This window comes from Vulpes vulpes, chromosome 10 (genome assembly GCF_048418805.1).
Source record: "Vulpes vulpes isolate BD-2025 chromosome 10, VulVul3, whole genome shotgun sequence".
Taxonomy (NCBI): Eukaryota; Metazoa; Chordata; class Mammalia; order Carnivora; family Canidae; genus Vulpes; species Vulpes vulpes.
In genome coordinates this window covers 45,582,591-45,605,010 of record NC_132789.1, presented here as the reverse complement: position 1 = coordinate 45,605,010, position 22,420 = coordinate 45,582,591, and the positions used below count along the sequence as shown (strand labels likewise).

At 57.0% G+C, this 22,420-nt stretch overlaps 1 protein-coding gene across 1 annotated transcript in view; it reads left to right on the top strand.

Annotated features, from left to right (window-relative positions):
- The first annotated feature begins 13,817 nt into the window (after nt 1-13,817).
- The window catches only part of C10H1orf94 (chromosome 10 C1orf94 homolog), a 34,278-nt gene continuing 25,675 nt past the window's right edge, over nt 13,818-22,420 (top strand). The window contains exon 1 of the mRNA XM_025992296.2: nt 13,818-14,146. Coding sequence (XP_025848081.2) covers nt 13,818-14,146 — 329 coding nt within the window. The remainder of the gene's footprint in view (nt 14,147-22,420) is intronic.

The following is a 22,420-nucleotide window of genomic DNA, read 5'->3' as shown; positions in this document are numbered from 1 at the left end:
GGGGCGGGGGGGTGAATTATCCCCGGATTAATCACTCCGGAGCCGCTTCCCCGCCGCTCCAAACGCCGGGGGTGGAGGCGCAGCCGAGGAGGCGCTGCCGGGAGGGGGGGGTCCTCTCCGGCGCCACCTCCGCCCCCAGACGAGCCGCAGAGCACAGCGGAGCGGTTGTTTATCCCCGTTGGTTTTACGAGGGACCAGTTTCTTTTAAGTTCAGTCCTCTCGCTTCCGTTTCCAAGATCGCCCGTTAATACGCGCGCCCCCCTCCCCGTGCACACGGGCGCGCACAGACACACGGGGACACGGACGCACACACACTCACACTCACACGCGCGCACACGCCTCTCCCACGTTTGCAAATTGCAATACTGTCTGGGAGAAGGTAACCGGGAAAGGACGCGGCTCCCCGAGTCACGGCTCTCTCGGGAGCTCATCAGGGTGGTGGCGGCTTTGAACTTGCAATCCTGGGGTCAAGGCGGAAGTGCAGGAGCGCCCTTCGCGGCAGCCTCCCCCGCCCCCCGCGTCCCCATCCCCACCCCATCCCCATCCCCACCCCATCCCCACCCCATCCCCATCTCCATCCCCACCCCATCCCCACCCCATCCCCATCCCCACCCCATCCCCATCTCCACCCCATCCCCATCTCCATCCCCACCCTATCCCTATCCCCATCCCCACCCCATCCTCATCCCCACCCCATCCCCACCCTATCCCTATCCCCATCCCCATCAGCATCTCCACCCCACCCCATCCCCATTTCCACCCCATCCCCACCCCATCCCCATCTCCAACCCATCCCCATTTGCATCCTCACCCCATCCCCTTCCCCACCCCATCCCCATCCCCATCCCATCCCCATCCCCATCCCCATCCCGGGAGAAGCGTGTGTGCGCTCACGCCCAGGGTGAAGAATGGGAGGGGGGCGGTGATTGGGCTCGGCGCGCCCCACCCCTACCCTAAGACACAGTCGGGCTGCAGGAGGGAGGGGTGCGTGGGGCAGGGGAGGGTGCCGGAAGGACGATGCAAGAGTTACTTGTACGATCCGTCCTCAAAATTCACCAGGCGGCCCCGCCGCTCCCCCCTCCCCCACGGCGGCCCCAGCAGCCGGGGAGCTGCTCCCAGGCCGCCTGCCCCCGGGCCCACCCCATCCCCCACCCTGCCTCCCCCCTCCGGCTGGGGTCCCCGGGGCCGCCGCCGGGCACGCGGGCTCCTCCGCGGTCTACGCCGCCTGCCCGACTCCGGGGGGAGGGGCGAGCCCCGGGGGGCGAGGGGAAAGGAGGGGAGGGGGGGCGGGGGCCGCTCTGCCCCGGGCGCTGAGCTGGGCGCACCTCCGCGAGTCGGGGGCCCGGGGGTCTGGGGGGCTCCGGCGGGGCCTGAGGATTTCAGGTCTGCAAGGGGGCGCGGGGCGGGGTGGGGGTGGGGTGGGGGCGATGCTCGTTCTCGCTCCCCGCGAAAACTTGCTCGGGAGCCGCGGCCTCGCTCCCCTGCCGCCCATCCCCCAGCCCAACTCGTTCCGGTTTCCCTGCATGAGCTCATCCCACAGCTGGGGAGCCTGCCCGGTGGCCCGGGGGCAGCTCCCTGCGAGTCCGGCCCCACCCCCTGCACACTCCCGGCCCGCCCCTCCCCTCCCGACGCCCTTGCCGGTGCCAAGACGCCCCGAGGCAGCCAGACCAACCCAGTGAAAGGCCTGCTTTATGTCCCCAGGGCGGCGGGGAGGGGGCTCCTCCTCGCTCCCCATTGTCCCGGCCCCCCAAAGACAGGGCTCAGCCAGCCCAGGCTGGCCAGGCCTTCCCAGCAGCCCGGGGAGGACGAGGACTGGCCCTGCGGTGAGCGGGCGACAGCCTTGGGGGGCTCCTGGCCCCTAAGCTTGGGCCCCCCTCCCCTGCCTGCTGGGTCTCCCCCTAGAGAAGAGCTGGTGATGCCCAGCCGATGCCCAGCCGCCCCAGCAGCCCACAGCTGGCCAGGAGAGAGTCTGGGCTGCTCTAGGGTTTGGGGCTCCAGACCACTGCACTGCCCCCACCCCTTCTAGCCCCAGAACTTCCCCAGTGGCTGCAACCCACAGCTGAGCTTTGCCCCTGCGCCTCCCCTGGCAAAAGCAATGTTTGTCATCCTCTTCGGGGGGCTTGGAGGGCAGGGGCGCACTTTTCATCCCTGCAAACGGCCCGGTTACTTCCTCCTCCACCGTTGGTGCCTTTCTGTGATCTATTTGGGTCCACGCGCATCTACTGAGGCCTCCCGGGCTCTGGGCCGTGTGCCAGCCTCTGCCGTGGGCGATGCAGAGATCCACGGTGTGCAGGCCAGCGTGGGAGGATGTGGGGCAGTGGTGGGCGCCCCACACGCGACACACACACACACACACACGCATGCAGTAGTGATCACTGTGACACAAGGGACACACTACAGAGACAAACCAAGACCTTGGTTTGGACTTGGGGGATCGAAAGGCTCACTTAAGGAAGGAAGTAGGATTTTGGCTGGACCCCGAGGCCTGGATAGAGATTTTTGGCAAGATGAAGATTTACTCAACAAATATTTAGTGAGCATCATTACACACTGGACGCCGCGCTGGATAAGGAACATACACCCAGGTGAACAGTCCCCGGCCTAATGAAGGCAAGTGACAGATAAACGCATATAACATTACTAACTAAGGACGCGCTGAAGGAAAAGTTCACGGTGCTCTGAGAAAGAATACGGGGTGGGCGGGGGCAGCGTAACCTAAACAGGCGGTCTGGGCAGGCCTCTCGGGGCGGGGATCTGGATGAAGCAACACAGCCCTGCAGAGAGGTGGGAAAGGGGTTTTCAGAACAGGGGTCATGAGTAGGGTTCTGAAAAGGGACACGGACAGGAGACAGAGTGTGGGGCTGCATCAAGAGGGGGCACCCAGGAGATGAGGGAAGAGGGGAGCAGAGGAACCAGATCACCGGGAGGCACAGGGGATGGTGAGGCGTTTGCTTTTGAGTCTTAGGCCGCGGGAAACACAAGGTGTGTGAGTTCGCCGGGGCTGCCGTGACGAAGTACCGCACGGTGCGGCTTAAACAACAGAAATTCATTTTCTCCTCGTCCTGGAGGCCCGATGTCGGAGACCAAGGTGTCCACACCTTGATGGACACGTGGCTCCTTCTGAGGCCTCCCGCCTTGGCTGGTCCACGGCCTCCTCCATGTCCCTTCACATCGCCCTCCGTGCACGTCCCTGGCCACATCGCCTCTTCTTAGAAGGACGCCAGTCATTGCATTAGGGCCTGATCTCATCTGGACTTGATCGCCTCTTCAAAGCCCTGTGCCCAAATAGGGTCCCATTCTGAGATCCTGGGGGTTAGGACTTCCACATATGCATTTGGGGAAAGAGACACAGATCAACCCACAACAGAAAGTCAGAACTTTTGAAGGTGGGAGAGGAGAAAAGAAAACACAGGCATGATGGTTTGAACATGTACTTAGAGAGCGGGGTGGTAGCACCGAGCCCAGCACGACTGCGTCAGTGGGAGCTACTCTGGGAGGGTGGCTGGCTCTGAATACCAGAGATGTGGATTTTTATCTCCAGGAGGTGGAAGCCAAAGGGCGCGTGTGTGCACGGACGTCCCTGCGGGGACTGGGTGGGAATGAATGGCGGGAAAAGGGAGCCACTTGGAAGGCGACCCCAGCAGTCCTGTGCTGTGGGGACAGGGACAGCTGGAGCCTTGGGGACACCCGCAGGGTGAGGGCTGGGCAGGAGCCCGGGGGATGCTACCTCCCCCCAGCCTAGGAGAATGTGGCTCTCAGCCCAGCCCCCAGGGCCAGCCCCCCACTCGCCCCTTCCACTCTCCCCAGAGCTGCAGGCAGGGCAGGGCGTCTCCACAATATCACGTTGCACAAAAAGCTCAGTGCACTACAGTGACTCGCAAGATAAGCCTGATGTCCAGATAAGATCAGAGCTCCTTTGGGAAGGAAAACAAGACCTGATGCTCTGGAGAATTCCGCAGCAGTAGGGGCTGTGGGCCTGGCCGTCTGCACATTTCCTTCTGACCCAAGGAGAAAATGAAGGAGCTTTCTGAGGCCCAGGGGTGGGGGCCGAGGGGGCAGACAGGAGGCTGTCCCTGAGGGCAGGAGTGGATGGGGCTGCGAGAAGGGCCCCAGAGCAAGGGCTGGGAGAGCTCCGAGGCACAGCCCAGCCCCCGGGGAGATGGGGATTTTAGCTCGAGCAGGACCCTACAGAAGTTAGGGCGTCCCAAGAGCAAGGCTGTCACTGTGGGGACGACACCATCTACTTCTCCCAGAAAGGTGACAGCAGCCCAGCACTGAGGCTGTGGCCTCAGGGATCAGGAGGGAGAAGGGAGCGGGCTGCGGGCTGGGGGCTGAGCTGGGGCCACCACGTTCTGACATTTCTCATGGAAAAAATCTGTCGGTGACCCAAGGAAAGGGACAGCGCTCACGTCCGTGGCGGAACAGGTGGGATTTTTCCTCTGTGCTCAGCAGCCGCACGTGCAGGGCAGGGGCCCCCTGTCTCCTCCGACACCCCTCAGCCCATGTCACCTCTCCCGGGGAGCCGTTCCTAGCCCCCCTCCCCCTGCTGGGGGTCCCCTGCAGCACCCGCCTGCTAGCCGGGTCTCAAAAGTGCACGCTTCCCCGTCCACAGATGCAGCAACTGTTCTCAACCAGGAGCAGTATTGCCCCCCGGGGGGGCAGTTGAGCATGTCTGCGAGATCTCTGGGGTGTCTGGCCTGGAGGGTGTGTGGGCATCTGGGGGCAGAGCCAGGGATGCTGCTGAACATCCTATGATGCCCCGGGAGGTAGATTGCCCCCTACCTCCAGCACTGACTCGGCCAAAAAATGTCAATAATGCTAAGTGTCACTGAGAAGGGGCCACATTTCCCAGGCCCCCTTGTAATTGGGTGAAGAAGTCATGAGACTGTGTCCCCGCCAAAGGAGTGTGAGCACAAGGGGTGTGCGCTGCTCCAAGGCTAATCCCATAGGATCCTCCCATCCTTGCCCCCTCCAGCTGCCGGCTGGTACCGATCGCCTGGGTCCCCCGGGGGTGGCACAGCCACAGGCTGGAGGAAGCCTGGATCTCAAATGGCTGTGTGGAGGAACACCACCACCCATCAGAGACACCAGGGCCAGCCCTGATGTGGGAGCTGCTGGGTAACGGCCCTGAGCCCATGGAAGATGGGGGCAGGCCCCAGCGGCGGGCAGGGCCCTTCCACAGCCCCCCGAGTGGGGCTTCCTTCTGGAGTGGTCGTGGCCTTACTCCTCGCCCGTTCACTGTCCCCATCTCCAGTGCTTCTCTGCGCGCCAGGCTCCACCTGGGTGCTGAGGAAGCAAATAAAGAAGGAGCAAAGAAGAATGAGACATTGTCAGGAGGCCCTGCCCTGGGGGGGCCGAGGGGGGCTTGGTAGTTTACTGGGGAGGGGGATCCACAGCCATTAAACACATGTGGTGGCAGGGAGGAGGGCTCCCCGGGCTCAGCTGAGGGTGACAGGCCTGGGGAGCAAGCAGTGTGGATGAGCGCTGGGAGGAAGATGGCGCTGGTGCCCTCAGGATACTGGCAGCAGGGCCCGAGGGGCAGGGGCCTCCCTCTGCACCCTTCAGGCTCTGTAATGGGCCCACTTTTCCCCCCAGCCTTGGGGGGGAAATGACCTCCTTGGGTCATTTTCTCCTTACTCCCGGGACTGGGAGTTGGCTCCCGCGGGAACCTCCTTCTAAAGGTCTCAGCCCCTAGTGTCTGCGGGGTGGGTGGCATTCTGTCCTCATGGATGTCCCAAGGGGTGCGAGGCCCCAGCTTGCTCACACCAGGACCCCTCTGCCTCTAACTGGTCAGCACACCCGCCTCTGCTTCCCACCTGCACCACCGCGGGCTCCTGAGCCGTAAAGCTGAGCAGCTCACCCTGGACACCTTCGCTCGGCCCCCACCCCCAGGCAGCCCCTAAGTCCTCTAAGTCCTGCCTCTTTAATATCTCCCAGGTCTTGCAGTCTTTCTTTCCAGTTTCTTACGTCAGCCACGTCACAGGTGCCCCCGCCCCGCTCTGCCCTCATTTCACAGCTTCCCCACCTTCCTCTGACATTTCCCCAGGACCTACTGAGTGAAACTCAAGCTCCCTGCCAAAGTCTTCCTAAAAGGGCCTCCATTATCTGCCCCTACCTGCCCCTCTAGCCCCCCCACTCCACCCCATCCCCCACTCCCCCCGCCCACCTCATGCTCTAGCCTTTCAGATGCCCTTGTGCTCTTGAGAAGGGCGTGCTTTCTCTTTCCTGTGCTTTGGGCCTTTGTGGCTGTGGCTCCCTGGCGTGCTCCTGTTTGTCCTTCAGAACTCAGTCCAGGTGTCAGCTCTTGCAGGCGATCTTCACCAGTGCCACCTACAGGGTCTGCTACATAGTGGGCATTCAGTGGAGCTCTGCAGGATAGATGGACAGATGGATGGATGGATGGATGGATGGATGGATGGATGGATGGATGGATAGATGGATGGATGGATGGATAGACAGATGGATGAATGGATGGATGAATGGATGGATGGATGATGGATGGATAGACAGATGAATGGATGGGTGGGTGGATGGATGGATGGACAGATGGATGGACAGATGGATGGGTGATGGATGGATAGACAGATGAATGGATGGATGGATAGATGGATAGACGGATGGATGGATGGATGGATGGACAGATGGATGGGTGATGGATGGATGGACAGATGGATGGGTGATGGATGGATGGACAGATGGATGGGTGATGGATGGATAGACAGATGGATGAATGGATGGGTGGATGGATGTATGGATGGATGAATGGATGATGGATGGATGGATGGATGGATGGACAGATGGATGGGTGATGGATGGATAGACGGATGAATGGATGGGTGGATGGATGGATGGATGAATGGATGGATGGATGGATGGACAGATGGATAGATGGATGGATGATGGATGGACAGATGAATGGGTGGACAGACGGATGGATGGATGGATGGATGGGTGGATGGATGGATGGATGGATAGACGGATGGATACATGGATGGATGGATGGATGGATGGATGGATGGATAGACGGATGGATACATGGATGGATGGATGGATGGATGGATGGATGGACAGATGCTTGACTGGGTGCTCGCTAATGTTTGTGGAATGGTCCCAAAGGGGTCTCCCCTAGACTTCATTATCTGAGTTCCTTAAAGAAATGCCTTCTCTGAGTTATGATTTAATGTTATGCTTTATGTCTTCAGAGAACCCTGATGTGAGAAACTGACCAACTTAATGGCATTTCTGTCTTTATGGAAACAGAATTGAATATATTGCCCACTATGTCACTCAGTGTCCTTTCTACAAGGACTCATGATAAATTCATGCTTGGGGTTATTTCCAGGAAACATTCTGTCTCCACAGATGAAGATGTGTGTTTTTTTGCTGTCAGAAAATAAAAACTCTGCCTTTGATGTGTTTCCATTTTTGTGTTAGCTGACAAATAGGGATACCCAGTTTTATTACCTTATTACCTCCGTGCGTTCTGACCAGCTCAGGTGCCTGAAAGTAGCAACTCTTTGTTTTCTTTAGATGAAGTGAGTTCTTGCTTTACTCTTCAATGCCGTGATTTTTACTTTTTAATCTGAAAGCTGCCTCAAATCATCTCAGCCGTCTGCTTGTATAAATCTTCAATGAATGCATATTGGGGACCAATGTCCTGGCACGGAAGTTATGGGAGGAGGGGCAGAGCACCAGGCTTCTAGTTGAGACAGCCTCTCCAGAAATTCTTGGGGCACCTGTCACGATGAGCCTGGTGGGGAAGCCAGAGCAGGAGGTGAAAGGCCAAATGCATGCTGACTTTTTTGCTACCTTCCTGGGGCCACCACTGCCAAGCCAGCCAGATTCTTTTCCTCCATCAACTATGACTCTCCTTTTCCCTAACTTTATCTTTTTTAAAAATTTTATTTGTTTGAGAGACAGCATGTGCACAAGCAGGGGGAGCAGCAGGGGGCCCAACTTGAGACTCGATTCCAGGAACTTGAGATCATGACCCGAGCCAAAGGCAGATGCTCCACCGACCCAGGCGCCCGCCTTTTCCCTAACTTCAAGTGGACCCCTCATAAGCTACCGCTTTTACTTTAATAACTAGTAATAAACAATAGTCGGCATCTGTGCCGAGAACCTGGCATTTTCCTATCCGAAGCTCTTCCCCCCTCGGCACCTGGCACCGGCCTCTTGTTTCGATCGCTTTGCAGATGACGAGACGCCAGAGAAGTTAAGCGTGTGTGAAGGCCCCGTAGTCGCAGCAGAGCGGGAGTTCAAGGACATCCACCCCACAGCCTGAACTCTTAACGATCTCCTCACATGCGGGCAAGGAGTGGGGATGAGAACAAGAGGAGAAATCCCCTGGGTGAGGGCGAGGATTGCTCATGTTGCTGCCGGGAGGGAGAAGCCAGAGTCAGCTCTGCTTCTAGAGCATTCTGGTGTCCTTTCCAAAGTCCTGGAGGTGGCCGGGCGCTCTGTGGCTGGGTTCGGTTTCGGGGACAACATCCAGGAAGGCCTGCACCTGTGACACATGGCTGCACCCTCCTCTACCTCTGATGGTTTGTCCCTCGGGAAATTTACCTGGTATCCCCCTTGGCATCCGCCCCCACCCCCGGCTCCCTCTCTGGGCAGCCGGACCCCTTAGGGCACCGTTGGCCTGGGGATGAAGGGGGGTCCTCTATGGGGCTTGGGGGGGCCTGCAAGGAAGTTTGAGACCTAATCGTGTTTTCATTAGCTCCACAATACCAGTATAGAAAACTGCAACATTAAAATCAGTAAATACAAAAATAAATAAATAAAATAAAATCAGTAAATATTTAATTAAATGCAAAATGTGACGTTATGTCAGCTTCATTAATGGCTGGATTTAGTAGTCATGAAAATTTCATCACGTTTGATGACAATTTGTAGGTTGGAGTCTCCTCGCTGTGCAAGATTTCCCAGGTAAAGCACCAAGAGCGGTAAGAAACGAGAGCCGACCGTAGATTAAATAAATCACTCATGGCCAAACATTTTCAAAAGCAAAATGGCAAAAATCCTTTCAATTTTCTTTTCCAGCCAAAAAAGTTATATTTGTGGTGAGAGGTGGGTGTGTTTAAACTATGTTAGATGAGGGATAGGGCCCTCCAAGAGGAAGCTGGTTTTGGGCCCATGAAGGTCTTAACAGAGCGCAGGCTGCACCCACCTGGACGCGTTCCCCACCCTGGCTGCGCAGGTGACAGCAACCAAGGCCCTGTGAATGAGTGGAGGCTTTGGCTGGGGAGTGGGGAGGGAGAGTTGCTTCTTCCTGAGGTTTTCCTGCTTCCAGACTGAAAAACGAGGCTCTCGGAATCCTAGATAATGGTAGCTAACATTCACTGGCCCCCTGTCCTGAGCTCTGTACCTGTCACAGAGCAGCTCCACGAGGTCAGCATTTTATCGTCCCCGTTTCACCAGATGAGCAAATGGGGGTATACTGGGGGCAAGCAATCCGCCCAGCATCACGAGGGCAGTGACAGGCAGTTCAAGAATTTGTTCAAACCAATTGAACCCACCGTTCAAGGTGCCAATGGCGGCCTGGTCCCCGCATTCAATGGTCGCCCATTCCACAGACACCACTCCGTGCGCTGGGCACCGAGACGCCTGCGTGCTTCAGGGGCACCACAACATACATTGAGCAGGACCCCAACAGGCTCTAATGTCCCCACATCTGCTGTGTGCCGGGGACTTCTGGAAAGCTTCGCTCCCTTCGCGCGCCTGTGACGACGTCTAAGTTAGAGGTTTTACTCATCTCTTCACCCTGTGTCTTGCACAATCTTGGCCCGTGGCAGGCGCTCAAAAACGAACAAAGCCTGGAAGGGCTTAGTTGATGACTTGAGTCTGTCCCTTCCTCACAGAGCAATTTCCCCAGTGCAGCTCAAGTCCTCCCCTCCCTACGCATTGCACAAAAGCTGTTATTTAGAAACCCCGGTGGCACACATTTCAGCATAATCAACAAAGGGACGGATATACGGCACTGCTGTGCGTCTCTTACGGGGCCACGCATCCCGTGTGTTAAGTCCTTACTCAGGAATAGCACGTCCACCACAGTTCTGCAAAGCAGGTGTTCTTCATTATCATCCCGTTTTATAGATACGACCAAGTGTTAGGAGCTAAATAGTGTCCCTCCAAATTCATATGTTGAAGCCCTAACGACCCCCCCCCCAAAAAAAACTCAAAATATGGCTCTAGGTGGAGATGGAACCTTTAAAGAGTGATTAAGAGAAAATGAGACTCTGGATTGGCTCCTAATCTGGTATGACCAGGGTCCTGATAAGAGGAGGACAGGTGCACCGAGGGAAGACCATATGAAGGTACAGGGAGAAGACAGCCAGCCAGGAGCCCACGAGAGGCCCTGCCGATACCCTGGTCTTGGAATTCCAAGCTTCTGGAACGGGGAAGAAATGCATTTCTCGGGTTTAGCCTCCCTTTCTGCTACATCCTTAGAGAACCAACAGGCCAAGGCACAGGGTAATCTGTCGCCAGAACCCATGAACTCAGAAGTCGAGTCCGGGTAGTCTGGCTCTAGAGCCCATGTGTCTCATGACCACGCAGATGCTTCCCCCCCCCCGCCCCTGCAGTCCAAAATGGCAGCCGCGAGCCACACGCGGCATTTGAAATGTGGCCGATGTAACTAAGGAACTCAGATTTTAACTTAATTTACATTAAAATAGGATTAAAATGAAAATAGCCATATGTGGCTAGCAGCTACCATATCAGACATAGTTTTATACTATTTCGAATTACTTCGCTTATGTTTTCTGCAGAATCTTCTGGAAACCTCAGCTGCTGTGTGCTCCAAGAAACATGCCCCTATCTTTATTCCCTATCCCTGCTGAATTTTATTTTATTTATTTTATTTTATTTATTTTTCAATCTTTTCCAATTTAGCCCCTGTTGCCTAGCCTCCTGCTGTGGGGGGAGAAGGAACAGGAGCGAGTGAGCTGGCTAACTTTCCAGAATCCTGTGGCCGGGGCAGGGCCGGGCTTTTGGCCTTCTGCTCTAAGCATGGGTGTTAGCCAACCAAATGCCAAGCAGCACAAACACTGAGTGACATTTTCAGAACTATTAATATTTCATCAGAAATGATCACTTTTCCTTTAAATACACTATCTTAAAAGGTTTTCTACATTCTTAACTATAATTTTATTCAGTCTAGGTCCTCAGAATTTTCCCCAAAGGAGCACATCTTCAATTTTATAATGAAAATCAAAGGCGAATGAAGCTCGGATTTCAAAATTGAGAGTCAACATTCCCAGGAACTCAGGCCTTCTTTAAAGAGCAAAGCTGTGTATTGGGCACCGACTGTATGCCAGGTACTTTACAAATGATATAGCATTAATTCATCCAACATGTATTTGTTGAGTGCCTACTATGTGCCAGAAATGTGGTTTGCATAAGAATTTTCAACACCATTTTATAAAAAAAAAAAAAAAGGATTCTCCTTCTGTCTCATCTCCAGTGTTACACCTGAGCTCCTCAAGGAGACCTGGCCATCCATCTGATGCTGCCACCTTTCTCCTCCCCCTGTCCTCCCCTATGCCTTCCCTCTACCTGTTGGGGTCCTTTGTCCAGTCTTTATAGGGCAGGTGACCAGGGTCCTGAGGTTCCCCGGGTGAAGAGCCAGACCAGGGCTGTATTTCTGCTGCCTCTTTACCAGCCCACGAAGGGGACATTTTTCATTCTGCATGGGCCACCCGATTGTCGATCCACCCCTTGAAAACCCACACTGGCCTAGGCCGAGGGTCAGATGCCCGTGGCTTTCCCTGGAGGCCACTCCGTGATACTTTCCCTTTTCTATGCCCAAAGGCGAGGCACTGGCACACGTGGTGATGGTTAGTTTCCGTCAGAGCCCTCGTTTTGTCTGTAATTAGTGCTTATTTACTTCGCTAGTGTGCGATCTTTCTCCTTGCACTAGAATACAAGCCTCAGGAGAGCAGGGACCGTGCCAGTTTGCTCACCTGCATGCGTCCTAAGTGCCCGCATCTCACCTAGGGTGCTCAGCCAATCCTGGGGAATGAAGGAAGGAAGGCGCATGGGGGAGGTTAAAAAAGTGGGGGTGGGCCCCCCCAGCCAGGAGGTGGCCATGGCTGGTCTCTTCCCATCCACTCTTCTCCCAGTCATCTCGCTCGCTCTCCCTTTCCTGGGTGGACCCCTGACCCCCGGGGCCGCGGAGCCCTGGGCAGGCAAAGTGCCGTATCAGTTCTGAGTTTAATGAAGCCCATCCAGGGAGAGAGGTGAGCTCACTGGGCCGCAAACTGCTAACCTAGCCCTTCTCTCTGGCCGGGAGCCCCTGACCTCACTGCCCCCCTCCACTCCCCCTCCACCCCGGGGACCTGCTGAACCCAGCTCAGGAGGGACCCGCGGATCCCTAAGGCCACGAAGGTTGGGTGGGGCCTAGAGGGTGGGGGCCTGGGTGTGAATCCCAGCTCCCGTCTTCCTGGTGGGCTCTGGACCGACCCCCTCTGACCCGCAGACTGCGTTTCCTCCAGGCCCCACCGGTAACAAAGGTACTAACGTCACGAGCTTGGTGGGTTGGCTAGGACACGGGAAGCCCAGAGCTTGGCACACGGTAAGCGCCCCCCAAAAATGTCAGTTTGGGGCCACATCGGCGGTTCCGGGCAGGGCTCCCGGCAGGTGCGGAGCTTGTGCACGAGCAGCGGGTGCGGCGGGGCAGGTGCAGGTGCAGGTGCCCCCGGGTCGTCCCGGCCCCGCCTCCACCCGCCCGGGGCCCTGGGCGCCGAACCCCGAACCCCGCGCCCGCGCTCCGCTCCGAGCCGTTGCGCTTGGGCCGCAGAGGAACCCGGCGCTGGGCCCAGGGTGTGGGCGCCGGCAAAGTCGGCCCAGGCAGCGGGCCTGCGGGCAGGTATCTGCTGGGGGCGCCGGGCGGGGGGGCGGGGCACCCCGGGGTCTGCAGTCGGGAGCCCCAGGGCGCGGGGGGTGGGGTCCCTGGGAGGCCCCGGGACGGTGGGCGGGACCCCGAGGGCTGACCCCGCCCCCACCGCTCCTAGCACCTGCCCCGGGCCCTGACCCAGCACCTGCCCTGGGCCCTGACCCAGCACCTGCCCTGCACCCTGACCCAGCACCTGCCCCGGGCCCTGACCCAGCACCTGCCCTGGGCCCTGGCCTAGCACCTGCCCTGGGCCCTGACCTAGCACTTGCCTGCCAGGTCGTGACCTAGCACCTGCCTGCCGGTTCCTGACCTATCACCTGCACCAGGCCTTGACCCAGCACCTGCACCAGGCCCTGACTCAGCACCTCCCTGCCAGGCCGTGACCTAGCACCTGCACCGGGCCTTGACCCAGCACCTGCCCGCCGGGCCCTGGCCTAGCACCTGCACTGGGCCCTGGCGTAGCACCTGCGCCAGGCCCTGACCCAGCACCTGCGCCGGGCCCTGGCCTAGCACCTGCCCACCAGCCCTGGACTGGGCTGAGCGCCGCAGGTGTCACGGGGGCGTGGCGACGGGACAGAGGGGGCTGCGGGGAGAGCCCGCCCTCCCCCTCCAGCTGTTCCCAGATGTCATTCTGCCTGCCCAGGCGCCCGGTTCCTGAGCTCAGGGGGGTTCCACGGTTACTAAGCTACTGGTTTTTGTTGACTTTCAAATATTTTCTTCTACGGGAGAGGGGGAGGGGGGCAAAAGTCAGAAGAGAGCAAATAAAAGCAAATCAAAATAAGCTCCCCCTCCCCAAAAGAGAGCGGTGCTCCATCCTCCCCTCACACCCACCGCGAAGGCCTCTGAGCACAGCCACCTTGCTGAAGCAACAGCCACGCAGAACTGACCTGCGTCTGCCCATCCTCATCTCCCTCTCCGGTGAATGAGGGGTGGTGGTGGATGGTCCCCCTGTCTTCAAGCCCTGGGCGGACGAAGGGGCCTCCGGAAAGACAGGAGGAGGATGGCCAGTGGAAATGGGCTCCCTTCATCCTCAGCCCTGGTGGCCAAGCGCCCCTCCGCCCTGGGCCCATTCCCCAGATACATCTGGATCCACCAGGACACACCCCAAGACAGCTTAGACAAGACTTGCCACGAAATCTGGAAAAGAGTTCAAGGCCTGCCCGAGGCCTTGCAGCCCAGGACCGCGAAGGAACAGCTCTCTGCCCCGGTGGCTGGGACTCCGAGAGACAACGGGCTCAGCTTCCAAGAAGGGTGAGTGTCCCCGTCTGTGGCTGGCACCAAGGGAGGAGGGAGGAGCCGAGGTCCGACCTTCTGGGGGAATGTTCTGGCCCATTGTTGAGTCTGGTTAAACCCTAAAGGCTGTATATGCCTTCTCTCTACCTGTTGGGGTCCTTTGTCCAATCTTTATAGGGTGGGTGACCAGGATCCTGAGCTTCCCCGGTGAAGAGCCAGACCAGGGCTGTATTTCGGCTGCCTCTTGACCAGCCCACAAAGGGGATGTTTTTCCCTTTGCCTGGGCCACCCAGGTGTAGATCCGAGGCCCTCAAAAACCTGCACCGGCCTAGGCTGAGGGTCAGATACCCGTGGCTCTCCCTCGAGGCAGCTCTGCGATACGTTCCCTTTCCCGCTCCCAGAGGCTAGGCACTGGCACAGATGAGTCTGGTGGTTTTAAACCACATCTGGAATTCCCTAATACAGGGAGCAGCTGTCCCATTCAGCCTCCACAGAAGCCGCTGCAAGAGCGCACATCAAAATATTTACTGGGAAGGCATTGACATATTCAGAGGGCACAATAGAAAATTAAAGTGCGGGAGGATGGCTGTAAATAGCCCTTTTCCTAGTTGGGGAATCCTGTGCCTGGGAAACACAGAGCTCAATGTTGGGCAGATATGACTGGGGCTGGAAATTCGCAGGGAAAGGAAGGAGAGAGCGCGTCAGGAAAAGCGAGCAAAGCGCCACGGCCGTCAGTGCCACTGTGAGCCCCCAGTCATGTCTAGCATCCTCAGAGTGGGCTGCAGACGTTAATTAATCCTCCCAGGGTCCCTAGGAGGCAGGTATTGGTGTCCCCATTTTACAGATGGATTAAGTGTTAATAATTAAAAGCTAATTGAAGACTAAGTGATAATTAAGTGTCGCCTGCTCCAACACATGCTCCAGTTCAAATCGGAGATGCCGGAGGTGGGGTGGGGGGGCGTCTAGGCAATCACCAACGGTGTCTGGTTTCGGGGATTTCTAGAAAAGAGCTGGGAAGAAAGGCGAAGCGTGTGCAGGTGTCCCAGGTGCACTTCCTGCCTGTCCCTTCTCGGGCTGCCGACAAAGGTGGAAGGCACCTGGCTGTCACTGCTCACCCTGCCCCGTGCCCAGCACCATGCGGCTGGGATGGGAATGGCCCGTCTACTGGCAGAATCCCGCCACCATCCCCCCAGTGGCGCTGAGCCCCCCTCTGCTGCCCGTTGCCATCTGCTCCGGGATGGAGCCCTGGCAGGGGGCCTCGGGGCTGTGCTCAGCACTCGGTGGCCAAGACGCTGATCGTTCACTTTGTGGACCAAGGGTCAGTGGCAATTTCCAGTAGATGGCACCCTCTCTGCCAGGTCACACTGAGCTAATGGACTCAGGTCTGCTTCCAGTCTGCGCTTGGCCCCAAAGTGAACTGGTGCACCTTTGCCCAGTGGCTCAACTCCCATCTGGCCTTGATGTCTTTCATCTGCAAATTGAGGGTCATCTGCCCTGCCTGGTCCACCTCAGAGCTGATAATGAGGATCACAGGCCTCGGAGAGAGGAGCCCCCCCACCCCCCCCACCTCCAAAGCTGCATTACGCAAAGGAGGCTGTCCTCACACCGAATTCTCAGAGCTTAGGGTTTTTTTGTTGTTGTTGTTGCTGCTGGCTTCAGTCGGGGTTGTCACACTCTGCTCCTGGACCCTAAGGGGCTTCAGGGGCCACCCTAGAATCAAGGGGCTAGGTGGGTGGGGCCCCATACCCACTTCGGCCAGAGGGCTTGTTTGGTTTTTTGGGGTTTTGCTCCCTGGAGTTTGCAGGAAAAGCAGCATTTGGAAAAACAACAACAACAAAAACAAAAACAATGGTTTTGCCACTGAGAAAGCTCAGAAACCCCCGCCTGAGATGAACACCCCATGTCAGAAGTGTGTGGACATCACCCAAGTAGAATACGAGGGGCTCTTAACTGAAACCCAGGCAGCCTGATGGCGGAGCCCCGTAGCTGCTTCAGATCGCGCTGTGGGATTTAACTGCTGCGAGCTTCAGTTTCCTCATCTGCCACGTGGAGACCATCTCCACCACCGAAGAGGCCTGTTGGGATGATTCAGCGGGATATTTAAATGTCCCTGGCAATAATGGTAATAACTAGGATCCGTATAAACTCCTTGGGACAATAACGATGACGACGATGACTTTAAATTATGTGAATTATTATGCAATTATTATGTGAGGTTGGTACTATTTTAAACTCCCCCTCTTTTTTTTTTTTTACTTTTTATTATGCAGATGTTCCCATGTATACAATAGAATAAGGTCTGTCTCCGAGGTTCATGAAGTGTCACATTTGTGCCATTCTCGGTCCGATTCCTCCCCTCCCCGGGGTTTTAATGAAACCCGTTTTGCAGAAGAGGTCATAGGCTGGGGGGTTGGCATCTCTGCCCGGGGCCCCGGCGGTTATGGGGTGCTGGGGTTTCAGAAAGCACACCCAGGTTCACCTGAGCGACCATGCCATAGGGAGTGCGGGCTGTTCCCGGAAAGTGGAAGCGGCGTTTGGGTCCTCACGCCACCCGACAGCCTCGTGGGCTGAATGGTCACACACAGACGGCGGGCTTCGAACCCAGTGAGCTGCCCGGTGTGTCTGCGGGATGGCTGCAAGCCCCCGAGATACCCCTCAGCACGTCTTCCCACTGCTTAACGTGCAGACCCGGTTTGGGTGATGTTTTCTGCTATCAGGGTGGCTAGATAAGTAAGTTCCAGAACCCCTGTTGGCCAGAAACGTCTTGTGGATTCAACCCCTGTATATCACAAAACCCCAGACGTGTCAGGGTTGAAAGGGGTATCGGAGGCCGTCTTCTGCTGCTTGAATCCCTCAACATCCTCGCCAAGGCGTTACCCGCCCATACATTTTCTTAGATGACAAGCTCACCACCTCCCGAGACGCGAATGCAGGCTGTCAAGGGACCGTTTCCGTCCTACATGGCATCTGTTTCTGTCAAACGAACACCCATGGATCTGGATTCAGATCCACGGGCTTAGGGCTGCAAGCTACGTCAACCCCCTCGTTCTTCCAGCCGCTCTTGAGCTATTAAACGATGGTGCCGGCGTCCTTCCTGGGATTTCTTGTTTCCGTAGCTGGTCGTTGCTGGTTTCCTAAGTTTCCCCTCCCACGCCAACCCGGTCAGCTTTCTACGCTCACTGTGGTCCCCGTGACAGCGCGGTGACCGGGACCGAGCACGGTGACCCAGGGGTGACCCCAGTCAGTGCAAACTGGATCGTCTCCGTATTCCATGTTCACGCTAAAGCCGATGAATAGGACGCATTCGCTCTCCTCCACGAGCCAGCTTCATGGTGTGTGCACATTCTGAGCTCATCCATTCATTCAGCTATTAACTCAGCAAATCCTCAATAAGCGTCAACTGTGTGCCCGGCAGCGCGCTGAGAAGGAGTGGGATGGAGCCCCGGGCTGGGTGGGGCTTTCTGTCTGGGAGCTTCCTCTCAAGCAGGGGACAGAAGCAGAAAGCAAGTGAACAAAAGGCGCTGGTGGTTCTGGAACGCGAGAAGCACTGGCATGCTAGTTGGAGGGAACCAAACACGTGAAAAGAGACCGAATCACTTGAGGTGGCAACGAGTGCTCTGATGGAAAGAACGCAGGTCCCAGCACAGCACCCCGAGGCAGTGGGGGGTGGGGGAGGGGGTCAGGGCAGGGCCTCTGGGGAGACGTGGTCATGTGACCTGAAATTGGGGCCGGTCGGGAGAAATCCGGGGAAGGGCGACTACGAGGAGCCCGAGATCGAGGTGAGCCTGGGGAGGGAGTGCGGGACCCGGGCAGGTGCCGGGGGTCGGGGGGACACGGGACAGAGCGATGGGAAGCTGGCTGGCAAGGTGGAGACGGCCCGGGGGATGACCATCAGAGCCCCGATGGGAATCTCCGTGGGGTGGGACCCGAGTGGAGGCCTTGGGGACAGGGCTGTAGCATGAGCGAATTGACTGCTCTTCAAAGGCCTCTCGAGCTGCGGTGTGGACGGGGTGTGCGGGCCTGCGTGAGGACGCGGGAAGACCGCTGGGAAAGCGGCCAGTGCGGAGGCAGCAGGGCTCCTCCGAGGCCGTCGGCCTGTGCTGCGGGTTGGACCGTGGGCCATTCCCTGAGATGGGGAAGAAACGGGACAAATGGGCTTTTGGGGAGAAACCGATGACTCTATCTAGTGTTCATCAAACTCCAGACTCTTACTGAGCTATGTTTTAATTAGACTCTTGGGCTTAGAGAATCGTGGGAAGCCACCGCCTGACTCCTAGTCTAGGACCAAGGCCCTCTTGGACCCCCACCCCCACCCCACCGCTGACAATCCACAGCCTCGGAACAGGGCTTTGGGTCTGCAGTGACCCCCTTGCCCTGACCGGGAAGTGGCATTTGTCCATTCCTGTGTTTGCAGATTCATTCAACAAACACTCCTGGCTGCCCTCTGGGCTGCCAGGCCCTGTGCTGGGTCCCACGACACAGAGATGAGCAGGGCAGGAGCCCTTCTCTCTAAGAACTTCACCTTAGTGGCCGGGACCGACCCAGACACAGCGGCAACGACCTTCGCCGTATTGATCGTGCACCCGCTGCGTGGATGCCACAGTGGGAACGATGGGGACGGTCTCTGACCTCCGCCGACCTCCGCCATCTCGAGGAAGGCAGGTCACAACATGTTACCGAGGGTGCAAGGGGGGACGCAAAGGGAGACTCGAGGTCTGGGCTTGGGGCGCAGGGAGGGCTTCCTGGAGGATGCTGTGGGAGACCAGCTTGAAGGTGGAGCGATGAGACCCCTGCCATATGCATGCGATGAAGGGCACAGGGAGGGCCCCTTGGGCGCCAGGGTGGTGGGATTGTCACTGTGAAGGGCTGTGCGGTAGCATCTCCTGAGCTAGGTCTTGAGAAGAGAGAGAGCATCCTGCAGGTGCAGGAAAAGCCAGGCAGCTCCCCGGAGACGGCGCATTCTGAGTGGGGGTGGACGGGGTGGAGAGGTGGCTGGGAGCTCGCCAGGCGCTTCTGGGCTCTCAGGCTGCACCCCGGGAACCTCCCATTCCCCAAAGTCAGACAGGACTTGGTCTGCGGAATCCAAAGGCTTCGGTGGGTGTCACCCCGAGCCGGACCTGAGAGGGAAGAGGAGTCTACACGAATGCATTTAAGGATTTAAGAAAGAAACAACTTCCTGAGTCACCTATTGGACACTGGCTTTAGTAAATCCTCACCATTCGCCCCCCTGACCAGTCTTCCAGGCCCCCGGGGCCCCCGGGGCCTGGAACCCAACGTGCCGCCTGGTTTAAGCTGCTCCCCCAACAAACCAGTCTTTTGCGCCACTGTTAGGCGAACAGCTGGGTGAACCCTCTTTCCCGGGAGAGCTGCTTGGAATATGTGCTCACTTTTGCGTACTAGTAGGATTCTTGCAAAAAGCCTGGAACCTGGCGATGGGGGTGATGGGGACGAGCCTCACACGCGGACATGCGGACACGCAGATGGGTGTCTTGGAGCAGAAGCCGGCTCTGGAGAGGCTTGGACTCTGAGGAAAGCTGCTGTGCGCCCTTGGGCTTCATGCACATGCGTCTATCCCTTCACGTTTTGTGGGCGTCAGGCTCCCCCACACCCCGCGTGGGCCCCCGGTTGGAACCCTGTGCTCCTGGACACTTAAGATTTTTTTTTTTTAATTTATTTCCTTTCCTTCCCGGACGCGCTCCACCCTCCGCCCGCGTCCCACGCCTGCCACCTGTGCACCGTGCTGCTCAGGAATGTCTCCACAGCTCCCCTTTGTCATCTGAACCCCCGGACCTGAGCTCAGGAGCCTCGCGTTGGCCCTGCCCACGCCCCAGCCCCCCTTCTCCACACTCTGTAAACCCACATGAACCCCCAGCAGGTGCACGTCTCCCCGCTGTTGCTTGTGTCGGTCCACTGCCTCTCCTCCACACATACCTCCGTCCTTCAAAAGCCCATCGATCCTTAAAAACCTAGAGTAAGCTTCTCCTCCTTTGGATATTTTGCTGCTCACTCACTCATTCAGCAATTTATTTTTCCTTCCTCCCTCTTCTGTGTTCTTCCTTTTAATATAAGCAAGTACGTACAGCTTCTCAGGGTGGCTAGAAAAACAATAAAATGAGGAAGCAGGTGGGTTAGAATCCCAGTGCACTCCCCAGCTCTAACCACGTTGCTCGGACTTTTCTAGGCCCCATTTTCCCCACCTGAAAAATGCAAAAAAAAAAAAAAATCGTAGCGACCCAGCACCCGAAAGGACTGCTGTGGAGGTTAATGAAAGAATGCATGCACAAAAACAAACAAACAAAAAAAACAGAAAACAAAACAAAACAAAAAAACACAAACACACACACACACACACAAAAAGACCAAAAAAAAAAAAAAAAAGAATGTGTGCACAGCTCCCACAGCACCTAGCATGAGATGAGGATGCCAGGTTATTCTCCATCGTCGTTGTCGTCGTCGTCATCATCATCATCATCATCACCATTATTGTTTTGATCAAGGATAAAATAACAAGGTTTAGGTGATTAAGAACAATCCGGGAGGGGGCGGGAAGGAGACGCTACACTGGAAAACCTAAGCTAATGGAAACCAACTCAACCAAGGCTGGCGTTTCGCTTCGAGGCTCTCGGCCGCCGGGGCCCCGGTGGGAACACGGCGGTTGGTTTCTAGGACTTATGCCTTCTGACAGGAGAACACGGGAGGGATCGTCAGGAGACACGGACGCTCCCCAGCTTCCAGGCTTGATCACGATGGGACGGAAGAGTCGGTTGAGGCTCAACTGCTGGGTTGACCGTGGGCCAACGGGGAAGACACGGCGTCCCCGGGATGTGTCGTCGCCGTCCTGGCGGGAGATTTCCGACCATCGGGCGCGTACTGGACGCTGCCTCGCGACCTCGGCCCCTCCTCCCTCACTTGACCACGGCTCCCGAGGGGCAAGGACTGTGTCTTACTCATTGTTTCCTCCCCAGTGCCCAGCAGAGTTCCTGGCACCCGGTGGCCGCTGGGCAGCGTGTATGAATGAATGAGGAAGGGAGTGATAGATGGGCCATAAAAACGCCACTGTCAGGAGGGTGAGGCCCGGAGGTGGCTGGGATCCAAGCGAGGGGTCACCGTCCTCAGGCGAAGCGTTGAGTGTCCCAAGGACGGAATAGCAATAAGGCAAGATGTCGCAGGGGTTTTTCCTCCTTCTGCTTAAGCTGCGGAGAGGGGAACTGGCATTTTCTCGTACATCCAACACATGCCAGGCTCTGAGTTTTATTTTAATTAATTAATTTATTAATCACATTTTATTTATTTATTTATTTATTTATTTAACATTTTTTTAAAATTTAAATTCAGTTTGCCACATATAGTTAAAAACACCCCGTGCTCCTCCCAGCAGGCTCTATATTTTAATTTTTCGGTTTAGCTCCCTGTCTTAGCAGCCCTTCCCCGTAGAGGGTCGATGTCGCTCCCGTTTCACAGGTGAGAAAACTGAGGCTCAGGCTTGAGGTGGCTTGCCCAGGGGGGTGGAGCAGGGATAGGAGGTATGTGGGGCTGCAAGGACCCACACCCCCGGGTGGCCCTTCCGTGTCTGCTCAGCGCCGGGAGCCGGGAGCGGCAGAGGGGAGGCGACTCCTGATTAACGTCCACATCCCGTGTCCCCCTTTTCTAATTTAATTTCATGGTTTCGGGAGCTGCGTTGCAGGTTGTGGGAGCCTGCGGAGATGGGCCACCAGTGGTTTGGTTTAATCCCCTTTTTAATATCTTTGTTGCAACGTTCTTTCCAATTCAGCTCCCAAGTCAATTAAAAAATAAAAAATAAATAAATAAAAAATATATATATGTCTTCCTAAGGGTAAGCCTTCTCTTATTAAACAGATTCAAATGAAAAGTTTTAAAGATAATTTGAACAATACGAATCACTCCGTTGCTGCGCCGCTGCCGCCGAAGCTCCCTTCCTGCCGCGTTCTCGCCCCGGCACCTGCAGTCGTAGCGCACGGCGTTGCCCCGAAACAAACCCTGCAGCGAGGGGGGGGCAGGACGAGGGGCAGGCGGTGGTGGCAGGTGTGGCTCCCCTCTGCACACCCCCCACCCCGACCTCGGGGCAGTACGCACCTGTCTGGGTGTCTCACCTGCCTCAAGGCAGCGAGGGATGGGGGTGGAGGAGGGTCACCTGCTCAAAAGGGGACTGGGCCTCCCGGGAGGGCCCGGGGTCTGCGTTTGGAACAGTCGCCCCAGGAGACTCCTGTGCGCGTGCACGCAAGTCCCCCGGGGCTTTGGGTCAAAGAGGACGGAAGCTCAGGTTTAAAAGGG